This window comes from Procambarus clarkii, chromosome 32 (assembly GCF_040958095.1).
Source record: "Procambarus clarkii isolate CNS0578487 chromosome 32, FALCON_Pclarkii_2.0, whole genome shotgun sequence".
NCBI lineage: Eukaryota > Metazoa > Arthropoda > Malacostraca > Decapoda > Cambaridae > Procambarus > Procambarus clarkii.
Genome location: NC_091181.1, coordinates 31,013,216 through 31,026,862, shown reverse-complemented (window position 1 = coordinate 31,026,862; position 13,647 = coordinate 31,013,216). Strand labels below are relative to the sequence as shown.

General features: G+C 36.0%; 1 protein-coding gene across 1 annotated transcript; it reads right to left on the bottom strand.

Annotated features, from left to right (window-relative positions):
• Nucleotides 1-2,669: 2,669 nt before the first annotated feature.
• Vps28 (vacuolar protein sorting 28) lies at nucleotides 2,670-12,580 on the bottom strand. The gene is made up of 8 exons (XM_045744283.2): nucleotides 12,452-12,580; nucleotides 12,075-12,334; nucleotides 10,393-10,456; nucleotides 9,771-9,840; nucleotides 8,006-8,131; nucleotides 5,896-5,997; nucleotides 5,506-5,619; nucleotides 2,670-3,453 (listed from the first exon to the last, which is right to left on the bottom strand). Exons 2-8 carry the CDS (start codon nucleotides 12,106-12,108, stop codon nucleotides 3,301-3,303), a joined length of 663 nt encoding a protein of 220 aa, XP_045600239.1. The 5' UTR covers nucleotides 12,109-12,334; nucleotides 12,452-12,580; the 3' UTR covers nucleotides 2,670-3,300.
• Between the last annotated feature and the right edge of the window lie 1,067 nt (nucleotides 12,581-13,647).

Genomic DNA, 13,647 nt, shown 5'->3' with positions numbered 1-13,647 from the left:
GATTCATATATAGATAGATATAGATAGATATACTGTATACACATACATACCACTCCTTTATGTTGTGCACTTTACTATACAGAACACTAAGAGGAAATAAGGAGAAGTTTGTTTTCTAGAGGCTGTAGATTTCTTCGAACTCCTCCGACGCCGGGCAGGAACCGAGGATGCAGCGGGCATTCCCCCTCTGGATCACGACACTGCGGCGCTGGAAGAGAAAACTTGCTGCTCTAGGGTCTCTGGCAGTGTCAATGAGCCTGGAACCAAGATCTTTAAAAACTTTCTTGCACTCTCTCCCCATGGCCATGTATTTACCTTCCCAGGGGGCGTCTCACTTCCCTGGTGGTGGTGGACAAGATTCATATTCACTGAATTTTATCAGTAACACTGCTCTCTCTGCCTCATTAATAAAGGGGGCCAGGTGTCTTTTTTTTTTAGGCTCATGATCCCTGTAATCCTAAAAAAAAAAAAAAAAATGACTGATGACAACTTGTAATATTGTACTATATTAGCATTGTAGCTTCAGGGAGCCACAAGACACTTCCCCAGAGAAGTAACAATGTCACAATCAAATAAAATGGTAACGTGTATGATTTGACTATAAACATAGAAGATTTAATCACTTTAATGTGGTAACCAACTAACCAACTCTTTAGAACATCCTAGCAGATGGAAATTAAAACACAATAATGGTCGACAAAATATATTCTCATTTACAGTATATAAATAATCATGAAACGGCATCAGGACACTCTGGGTCACAATCAGGCTGGAGGCAGAGTCTTGATGTGATGGTGTAACTACTTGTTGAGCTGCATTGGAACTGATTTGATTAGCTTGCTTGCTTACATATCTTTACAAAGGCAAAGTGGAGGCAGAAGAAATGGTTGTGGAAAGTTTATTGTGAGAGGAAGTACAGTACCAGTTTAACTCACGTGCTCGATGTTCTAATGTTAGTCTTGGCTCGTGAAAACAAAGTAACGGACAGAATTGACACACATTTAAATATTAATGCATATGAAGTTTACTAATGCAGACCTTTATAGGTTACAGTCGAACTAGCCAAGAAGATTTAGCTATATTATGGCCCAAGTAGGACTAATCTTACATTTTTAATGTCACAAGGATTCCATATACATAAGCTCTTTCTTCATATTGAACTGAATACTTTGCTAAAGTTATTTGGCACTTCTTTATAAATGTAGAATTTCAGGAACCAGGTCCTGGATTTAAATGAATGCGCAAATTGGCCATTTCTTTAAAAATTAAAAAAAATTACAATTAGCTTAGATTTTACTGAAAATAGACAAATATATTTGCTTAGTTATGCTCCCTAAACATAAAGTCATCATTATTCACAGATCCTTTACGTGCTGCTTTCCTACAATGGGGAGATTTGATTGTGTTTTGTATTCTGTATTTTAAGGTCTTATTTTTTAAAATTACTGTACCTGGAATTTATCACTGTTAAACATCATTAAACAGGGGGCCCTGACGACTGAGTAGACAGCACTCGAGGTTCATAGTCCTAAAGGTCCAGGTTCAATCCCTGGCGGAAGGCAGAAACAAATGGGCAGAGTTTCTTTTGCCCTGATGCCCCTGTTACTTTGCAGTAAAAAGGTACCTGGGAGTTAGACAGCTGCTACAGGCTGCTTCCTGGGGATGTGTGTGTGTGTGTGTGAAAATCAGGATTAAGGACTTGCCCAAAACACTATGCCTGCTAGTGGCTGTACAAGAAAGTAAGAACTCTTGTATATATCAATAAATAAAAATAAATAAAAAAATTATAATCATGTAATTTTCTGCTATGCAATTGAAAACTCTTAATATCAGCATGTGGTTTTCAATGTATTCTACAGAAGTAATTTTCATGCAGATTTTTGTCATCTGCAAAATTTGGCACAAAATCGACTTGTATTTTTGTCTATATCTGATATGAGAACAAGGAAAAACAGTGATGCAAGGCCTGTGCCCTGAGATACAAAGCTTAATGAACTTAACCCAACCTAAAGTATTTGTACAGGCACATCAGTATTTTTTGAATGAAGAATGTAAATGACCGGGACGTGAATGAACAGTAATGAACTGGACTGGTGCTGAAAGGTCTAATCTTGCACTAAAATTCCAGTGCTGAATTGGACCCGTCTGAAATCATCATCCCTCACTAGGATGGTCATTACATTATGACCCATCCATTTAGCATTACCATACGACCACATAATGCAAGATTAAGTACTCTAATTCTTATTTTGATAAACTTATTTCTTCTATGTCAACATTTGTATTTTTATATACAAAAATGCTGGCAGAAGAATAAAACAAAATTGCCAATCATAAGTGTGAATATTCAAATTTATTTGCTATGGACAAAAGGCATTAAATCAAAACAAATTAACATCAGACAGTAATATCTATTAATAGGGTGATGTGAATATATATATAATATATAAATCTAGTGTGATGTCAGCCAGCCTATCATTTAGAGACCATGAAAGAGACAATGTTGCCTAACAAAGAAAATGGTATAGTGACTTGTGGTTAATTATTTCAAAAGAAAGGAATGTCACACCATTGAAATCTGTTTACGTGTACACAGATGTAACACGTGTCCTCTTAGTTTAAAAATGGTTAGGTGCTGTATATACAAAAAAGGCTAAACACACACACAGTAGATATATAATTTAATGAACAAATTGGAAGGTTTGCAAATAAAATATTTAAAATTATACAATTTAATATCTGTATTCAAAAACATATCCCAAATAAGGCATTTATAACAATGATGAACACAGACTAAATCTTAAAAAATTTACATTTAGTTATACTTAATTCCACCACAAAAAATATTCAGCATCAAGACATTAACTTTATTATGGAAAGGGTAAATACAGTTTCATACTTCTGAAAGCCTATAATTATACTTTCTCTGCAGCTTCACACTGATGAATACATGCAATAAAAAAATTGTGAATTTAATTACCGGTAAGTACCATATGCATAAATTATTCTCGATTCCTTCTTCAACTAAATCTAGGGAAATTTGGTATCGGCCCTTGATTAAAACACTTAAATAAGCACAGTACAATATACTTTATACATACTGTATATCAATCTGTCTATTATATATCTGATGTATATACAATAATGTATATGTACTGGAAGTACTGTATGTGTATATATATGCAAACGAAGTTGAACTTTGGCCTCGAGGGACATAAATGAATGCAAAGAGATTATATGAGTTCCTACAAAATAAAAACATTTAAATTAAGATAAGTTTCTTGGAGAATTTGTATAAATTTATGTATGTTGGAGGAGTCTATTAAAGGCATTATATGCTGACTCCAAATCGAAGATCATCTGTCGAACTTGAATTTCTGATAATGTCTCATCCGCTGTCATTCCTTCCAGTGTCCCAATCCATTCCTTAACTTTTGCTCGACCTTCAAAATCCTGTGGGTATGTGAGAGGGGATGTTGGTACACTAATACAGTGGTGAATGGAATGAAAGGGCAGCTAAGAGAAAATGACATAGGAAAACATATTAACTTTTTCAAGCCTGAGCCAAGTAAAGCTGTCTTGGTAAGTTTTGCCAATGCTTCAATTCCTAGATACTAAATTTTTTCAATGGACACATTTCTTCATTATTTCACTTTAAATAACAGGAACAATAACTGATCTGAACTTTTTTTCCTTGCAAAATTAAGTGATAAGCTATCAATTATTAGGCTTTAGCCCTTATACTGCTCCAATTGCTTCAGAGATTGGCTCATATGCACAAATTGCCTGGAGATGATTTATGGTGCCCCATTTTATTCAAAAACCCACTCAGTCTAGAGGGAACATCATTTGAACTAGAGACCTCTGCCGCTCGCTTACCATATTTGAAAAAAGCCAGCGTTGAATTTAATGAAACAAGTTTCTGGGAGAGCCCTGGAGGCTCCCTGAAGCTATCACACTTGATAAAGTACCATACTATTAGGTGGATCCAGTAAATGTAGCCAAATGTCAGCAACAAAATCAAGCACTAAGTTCTGAAACCACCTAGAATGTATCCCTCAAACTCTCATACTTACACCTCACACCTATTTTTTTGGTTATTACATTTCATCAATTTGAATACGATGACCAAAAATACACACCAGAAGATGAAGAAACAATGATATTTCGATCCGTCCTGGACTATTCGTTTCTTCATCTTCTGGTGTGTGGTTTGGTCATCATATCTTCAGCCACGTTATTGTGATTCATCGTCTGCATCGATTTGAATATCCTGTACTTTACTTTTATCATGGGCCCCCTCTTATTCTGTCTTTCTAGTGAATACAAGTTTTCGTAGTATCTCTTCATAATAGATATTTTTATTTCTTGGATTAACAATATCTTTCTCTATACATGCTTATGTGGATTTATGAGGACAAGATAAAAAAAAAAACACTGTCTTAGTGATAATACAAATTTTTTAAAACATGAATCACGGTATGTATCCTAAATGCTTTATTTTGAACATTTAAACACCAAATCTTGACTTAAGATCCATAATAATCATGGCTCTCAACATCTATCTCTACCAGGAATTGAGCCTGGGAACAACTGATTGTGAGGTGATGCACTAACCATATTGTCATCGAGCAAACCACTTGAAAATTTACTTATTTCTATGGAGTTCAAAAGTCACTTGAAGCCCTGCATGCTAGCAGTAACTGGGGTAAGTCCTTTGTGTTTGTTAGTGAAGCTCCAGGAGGAGGTAAAGCTCACAAAGGCAGAATTAACATGAAAACCCTAGGTGAGAATGCTTACTGATTACATTTACAGGTATGCAATATTATGTGCACTGGAAACCCGTATGAAATATTATTTAGTTACCCGAGGCATATTTTATATAACAAAATAAGATCCTTCAGCAAATGTGCTCATTGGTTATATTTTTAATTGTATTTTATGTTAGGTATAAAGTTACTTAGACCATATTTTCTATTAGAGATTGATTTATGTTTTGTTTTTCCACCGATAGGTTTTTGCAAAGATTTTTAATGGCATAGATGAAAGAAAACAGATAATGATGAACCATAGCAAAAGGATGCAAGTGAAAATTAAGTAGCATATGTAGCATAACTTTCATATAAAGGAATGAGCATTGCATTGTTCTCTTTATTAACCCATCTCTTGAGATGATTTCGGGGCCTAGTGTCCCCACGGGCCGGTCCTCGACCAGGTCTCCTTTTTGTTACACATCCCCAGGAAGCAGCCCGTAGCAGCTGTAACTCCCAGGTACCTATTTACTGCTAGGTAACAGGGGCATCAGGGCAAAAAACTGCCCATTTGCTTCCGCCTCCACCGGGGATCGAACCCGGAACCTCAGGACTATGAATCTGAAGCGCTGTCCACTCAGCTGTCAGGGGCCCCATATATATGGCTCCTTCATAAAAATGCTAAAACTCAAGTTTGTCGGTTCTATCTTAAATAGTTTCTGTAAATCTCTACAAAAATAATCTGGTAACATACCTGTGGTATTACGGAAAGTCTTGTCATATTTTCAAGAAGATCCTTCAAGTCTGGTTGCAGTTCATCATTGGCATTAATACCTAACCTCAGTTTGTCCATGACGGTGATGAACAACTGCAGTAAGAGACAATATTAAGCTTCAAATTTATATTTAGGTTAATACAGAACTAGTTCACTTTTTACTAAATTGTGTGTGTGCATGGTCTGTGGTGTGTGGGGGTGTGTTTTAGGGGTAAAATGGGCATAAAGCTGGTGGTGATGTAGTGGTCGAGTGTGGGTGAGGTGGTGGTGTACGTTGAGTGGGATACGGTGGGAATTTGGTTGGGTGGGGGTTCCCACTAGACCTTACCACTATTTATTTCATGTAATAAAATAAAGTTAGCTACTAACCGACACAATATCAGCAATGCACTTGCTGGTATTGCCCTTGTCGTCCTTAATAGTTATTGGGCGATCTTCACGGATACGGTCCAGAGCAGCCGGACAATCAAGCTGAAATATGCACCACATGAAACTACTTACATTGTACATTTCACAAATGAGATTATGTCCTAATCTCCAAAACATGTGTATTATTTTATAACTAAACAAATAAAGCACTAAGTGTTAAGAATTTTTCCCATCTGTGAGGTATCTAGAAAAAGATCAGTCATTGGCTACAGGGTTATCTTGAGATGATTTCGGGGCTTTTTTTTAGTGTCCCCGCGGCCCGGTCCTCGACCAGGCCTCCACCTCCAGGAAGCAGCCCGTGACAGCTGACTAACACCCAGGTACCTATTTTACTGCTAGGTAACAGGGGCATAGGGTGAAAGAAACTTTGCCCAATGTTTCTCGCCGGCGCCTGGGATCGAACCCAGGATCACAGGATCACAAGTCCAGCGTGCTGTCTGCTCGGCCGACCGGCTCCCCTACCTCAATAAGCCCAACAGACTTCCTATTCCCAACAATTGGATACCAAAAACTTCAGTGCTTATACTGTTGGATGCAACTTAACTCCAAATATGTCTGGAACTCTTAAAATATACAATAGAAATATACAAGTTATATATAGTAAGAGAAATAGTTGGAATGTGACTTGCACATGGGCTTCTTAAAAAAAAAATTAAAAATATTTTATTCAATATAAAATACTGTATAAAGCATTATTTTTTATATATTTTTGCTTTCAGGTAGTATATAAGATATCTTTAACCCCTGCACTGTACACTCAATTTACATGATAAACTGGTGTGTAAGAAAGAATATAAATTCTGAATTTTTTGCTCTAATTTTTAAGTAAATTTTTTTCCCTGATCACAGCAAAATTAAAAAAAAAATTATGTAGCTTATATTGGTTATGGTGGAGAGATGAAATCTCATGATGTCACACTTTATGAGGGAGCTGTATGGCAAGAGTTACCACAAATATATTTATACCGATTTATATCAGTATCACTGATTTGCTTTTCGTTTCTTTTGCAGTTTTATTATGCAAGTGTATAATTAAAGAAATCTCTAGTACAAAATGTGTGGAACATCAATACACACAAATACGTTCATGTCACACATATGTTCAGATTATTATATTCTTTAGACAATAAACCATACCATTTTTGCCAGGTCAAGGCCGCCAGAGGCAAGGAAAGCAACTCGGACAGTCCCAAATTTGTCAAGTCCGAACCTGGGAAGTCAACAACTGGTACTTCGACCAGCTCACTAGGAACCTGAACCCAGCTAGCTGGGAAAGAACCATATCGCTGGCTGGTAGACACGCAGATCTGCTCGGTCCCATACCATCCAGTTATTGAGATGGGACAAAACATGAACCCCCAACATATGAAGACAAGCCACAACTACTCAGGCCAAGCATGTGAACACAAATGGAGCCAAATTTAGCCCAAACAGGATGCAAAAATGGTAAGCCTTCCACCCCACCTTAAAACATAACCAATCCCCAAACTCAGTGTACTGTACTGTATAGGAACATGCCAATACGTGTACCACAGGTCCAGGGAAATCATCCAAGCATCCACTTAGAGGACGAGATGGACCTGGGACAGAGTGGTCATCCAAAAGGAGTAACAAGGAATGAACTGGTTCACCCTCAATGAATCCCATTTCTCGACTGGAAATAGTGGGGAACCCACTCACTCCGAGATGACTCTGTCGCAGGTGAGGCGAGGGAGCCTGCCCAAAAAGTGAACCGCAAAAGGGCCAGCACAAACTACGAGAGGCTGCCTTCTGAAAAGAATGAGCACAGCTCTGACCAAATGGGGAAGGACCAGCTGAGGTAAGCACTTTCAAACCACTGCACATAATTACTTTGCCAATGTGTGCTACAAATTAAAATTAATCCAATAAGGTGGGCTTTGAAACAATGGGTCAGAAAAGCAAAATAGGTAAGTAGGTAAAAACATAAATGCAATACTGTCCAGTTTGTTATAAGAAAGATATAATTTTGAATAACTTGCAATTCAAAATAAATTGTGGCATTCTACGATTAGGCAGTTACACGACTTACCTTGTACTTTTTGGCAAATGCTTCCACTGAAGGATATTCATCACATTGTACCAATTTGAAGGCTGCTTTATATTGCACAAGCAGTTTACTACACCATGCTGTGTATTCCTTGGGTGGAATCACATCCTAGAAAAAACAATGCATATGTTGAAGTATTTATACAAGTCATTACATGAAAACAACTTAGCTATTGTCATTTGTCAAGAGGTGTCATTCACTGTCAAGTCAGTTCAGCTCACTAAAGTTGCGGAGGCATCCCTGTTTCCACTGTACCAGTAACTTAAAGTGTGAGAGCTATAGTCTCTCAGGATGTGGGAATAATTTAGCCAATCTGGCCCACCATCAGGTACACATAACTTGTTGGCCTAAACCTGCAGGCCAACAAGCAGTGGATAGGACATCCTACGTCTGAAGGCCATCAATAATCATATTATTGTTATTGATGTCCTACACACCAAAAATCCTCCTATGACTTCCCACAATTATGTAGTGTATTAATAATTCTTAGAGTCCTAGGTTTGGCTGGGATGGTACGCTAGACTTTCAGATCTCTTGACACACACCAAAGAGCAAATAATACTTAAAGCAACATTAACAAAAACTTATTGAAGAATAGCAGAGTATGAAGAAAAGCTCTGAAGGAAGGGGTTGGCTGGAAAGACAAAGACGCTTCAGCAGGATAGAGAAGCTCAACTGCTTCTGCGCCTGTACTAGACGGGGCCAAATCAGGATCCACCCAAGTCGCATCCCTAGCTAAACCCTTTCTCAATTCCAAAACTCTCAAAAGTTTTGGAGTTGGAAGCAGGAGGGAGGGAGAAGGGCAAACTTTGGGCAAGGATAGAGAGATGCGAACGGAATCATGGTCAAACTCACCAACACCCACAAATTTGAGTCCCTAACACTAAGCGGGGCAAATCAAACCGGGCACACAACCTAGTTCTGGTTTGTGGTCCCCAGTAGGCCAATAGAACTCCGTAACTGATGGCACTCTGTAGTATGGCACTGAATTAGTGATAACTTCAGGGAGCCTAAAGGGGCACCCCTCAGAAAAGATTATCATTGTCAGCCAAATACACGACTCTCAAAATCAATAGGTCACCCTTGCCATACATTTTCCAAACTAATGGCACAGTCCATGGGTTAATAATTATTCCTAGCATTTTGTATTAAATTTACAGAACTGGACAGTTTAATATTTTGTGACATGCAAGGGTTATACTCCAGAAAAAACTTGTGCTCTGTGCATGCGTGAGTGCAAAAGAGCGAGAGATATAGACAGACAAAGAAGCAGAAATAGAAAATTAAAATAATGAATTTAACAATTAAAATTTTAAACAAGTCTCTTATGAACATATTTTTATACACATTTTTTTCTTAATTGAAACTACTAGCTCCAAGTCACCTTAGTTTACTGTGTTGAAGAGTGTAATATGACAATAAAACTATAGTATTGTAATTTACTGTACATATAGTAATTTTTATTATATCACGCTCAAATATCTTTGAGTTGGAAACTTATTTTTTCTACTGTATAAAGTTATTAACATTATTCAGTACAATTCAATTCTGCACAAGGTCTCAAACTTATACCTGCATATAGCTAGTGGTCTATTACAGTCAAGTTTCTCTTACTATTTATCACCTTTAGTCACACCAGTGTTTCCCATCTATACTTTGGGATTGATACAATCACTCCTTCCTGTTGGACTTGCTCATTTACACATGTTAAATGAGCAAGTCTAAAACACCCACATCAGTTACTGACCTTGATGTACATCTTCTCCAGAGACTGTAAAGTATTCATCACAGCATACAGTTCAGCAAGGTTGTCATACCTGACAAGCACAAATTATAAATTTAATTTATTCTTGTAGTCATTATGTTCAATAGTGTTTGTATCATACTCAACACAAATTATTTAAACTGAAAACTTAAGAGTACAGTGCTGTACATAAAGTCAAATCCTCACACGACTAGATAATGGTCCAGGATGGAACAAAACGTAGTCGTTTCTCCACTTTATGATGTGTGGCTTGGTTATCATATTTTCAGCTATCATGTTACTGTGACTCATTGTCCAAAAATTAATATCTTCTGAAAATTATTTTGTGAAGATCTTATGACCAAGATTTTATATCTTGGCTTGCTGGCATTTTAATTTTTCTCTGACAAATCAGTTTTTGAAAGATTATTTAGTAAACACATCTGATACATTACTAAGAGGAATCCTCAGCATTGCAGTCCAGATTCTGAATGTTCAACTTACCTAACTCTGTAAGCCTACAAATACAAAATTACTTAAATTTTCAAGTTTCTATTTTGCTCATTTTGTACATAATATAAATGAAAAGATAAACAAAAATAAATTTACTACTAAAAAAACTCACTTTTCTCTTTCACGAGCATTTGTGTAAAGCTTAACCTCTTCATAAAGTTCAGGGCGATTGTGATCTGGAAAAAGAATGTTTTACTGGTAGTAAAGATGTCAATTATACAGTACTGTCCTGTACACTGTATATTACAGTACAGCACAGTACATGTACTTTCTAGCACATCCCATTTTGTTGGGAAACTAGTTTCAAAGAAAGCATTTACTTTCATTTAAAAAAAATGGCTGTCATTGGAAACACTGTATCTGACTAATATACAGAAAGACAGATATAAATATTTATATATCTATATACACACACATTATATATATATTTGCAGTTGCCTACTGGCTTGAGGACCATTCAAGCTTGCTTGCATTATATATATATATATATATATATATATATATATATATATATATATATATATATATATATATATATATATATATATATATATATATATATATATATATTTATATATATATATATATATATATATATATATATATATATATATATATATATATATATATATATATATATATATATATATATATATATATATATATATATATATATACACATATATATATATATATATATATACACATATATATATATATATACACATATATATATATATATATATATATATATATATATATATATATATATATATATATATATATATATATATATATATATATATATATATATATATATACACATATATATATATATATATGCAACAATGATCACAAAAACACTGATCCAAGTATGCAGAATAACCACATATGAAAAATAGAAAATGCTTAACGCGTTTTCGGCTAATTCGCCTTCATCAGAGCAAAGTAGAATCAAAGTAGAATTCATTCTACTTTGCTCTGATGAAGGCGAATTAGCCGAAAACGCGTTAAGCATTTTCTATTTTTCATATGTGGTTATTCTGCATATATATATATATATATATTATAAAGTACAGTATATATATAGTATATATACATATATAATATATACATTCATATTACTATTAATTATAATTATATATCTATCAGTGAGAAGCTGGATTAGGTTAGGTTAGGTTTTAAAAGTAAATAAAAAATTTTGTGAACCATATTTTATACAGAAGTACTCGTATCCCACAAATCTAGGACATCATATACAACAATGGAAGGACAAGTCATATCGTACCTCACTTGCTTTGCCAATGGATCTTAAAACGTACGTATTCTTACCCTGCCTAACCTAACCAAGTGTAACACATCCTAATTTATATTTATATGGTTCAATTTATATGGTTTAGACAATCATAAAGCTCTGTGGAATCGTCTTATGTCCGATTTGAGCACCGGAACTCATTCATAGCTCATTCATTACTTTATAATCAACCACATAATAATGTAAACCGTGTTAAGAATAAATTAGTTAGCTGAATAATTTATTGGACTGTTTGAGCCAATACATTAGTGATAAGAGGATATACCCAGTGACGTCACCTTCACTCGAGGAAGTACTGTAGTAGTATCTTCGTTAAGTTAGTTATAAGAACAGCTATACCATAGCTCAACTAGACGAACTCAACACCTGCAGCTCATGAATAGCCTGTAACGTTTCCAGAACCACTCACAAGGAAGGGTCATGGTATGCATAATAATGGAGCTTAGATCTATAACTTGGGAGTGACTCAAGATTGTTACCTTGCGTGCTGTTGGAAGACAATGCACCAAACATTGTGCCGACGGTGTACTCCACACTCTTCTTCCTTGATATCTCTACTCTCTCTCAAGGTTTCTTCTCCCAGACGGTGGCGGGGGTGGAAGAGACGGAGTGGGAGATGGAAGAGACGGAGAGAGGTGGAAGAGACGTGGTCACAGCCCCATACACCTCGCTCCTACTGTCAACTACCACCCTTTCGTACACACGTTAAGGGCTGGCTTGTGTCACTTGCTGTTATCGTCTGCAAAGGCAATAATATAACCAAAATGAGACGATAGAATTTGCTAATAAGTTAATGCGAGTAATCAGATGGTACAAAATGATAATATATTAAAATAATGATCGACCAGCCACAAACCTGCAGTGAGGTCGAAACGTATATAACCACTTCGGAGGGCGTCAGTTTAGTACACAAAAGTTCAGTTCGTTCACAAACAGGTTTATATTCAGGAACCCTTTTGTATACGAGATGTGTAGACAAAAACACATACAGTATTTGTGCTGTAGACAAAACGCAACTATAAAACACACATATGCGCTGGCGTGTGTTCGCTTCGGTTCTCGTCTTCCAAGATAATAAAATGCCCAATAGAAATTTAGAATAAGTCAAAATTGTGACTAATAAGATGGCAAATGAGTATATTATATTATAATAATACGAAAGTATTTTTCAGATATGCGAGGCGATTTATCCTTATACAATTGAGTTAAAGTTCAAGTATGTTTATTAAGAAAAGAAAGAAATACATCTCAAAGGGATAGAGTAGCTTAGGCTATTTCTACCCTCTCTACTTCAAGTCCCTCAAGGGGCGCACAAATTCAGTGAGCACAAATAGACAAAACATTACAAGAATTACATTACAAATTGAATGAATTAAGTTCGCCTTAACAGCTTTCATATTGCAAAATCATATCAAAGTATCTACACTAAAATCATTAATTGTAGGTACATGCCTAAAGATGCGTATTAGTGGCTTTAGGAATAGTATATACTAGTTTTATCTAGAAGTCCAACATTCTGCTTGTAACTTTTTGAATGTATTTACTTTTACCTTTATAAACATTATTATCAGTATTATTATATAGATATTAAATGTGGGCTGACGTGCTTAACGCTCGGCTTATACTGTTGTATATCTTATTATTATCTATCAGCGAGGGCTTTGTCTCTTATTACAGAACGAATAGACTCAAGATAGTGCAAACAATACAACTGCAATAATCTTTTGGATTATTACATGATTGCAACTAGACCGTAGTTGCACTCTTCATGAACGAACTGAACAAACATCCGAAGCACAAACATACACGAACGGAAGCCCGACTATATGCACAACCCGAAGCCCAAGTGTCACCCCCAGAGCCCGACCAGTTTTGGTGACCGCAAGCCTAGCAAGCAAACATCTCATTCAACCCACACCAAGCCAAACAAACAGCCCCAGAGCCCAACCAAACTCCCTCCCTAGCTCTACCAAATAAACACTTCCTTAATTATAGCCCTACCCAACAACTGCCCTCCCTTGCCTTAGCAAATAACTTTGGAGCCAAAGCAAA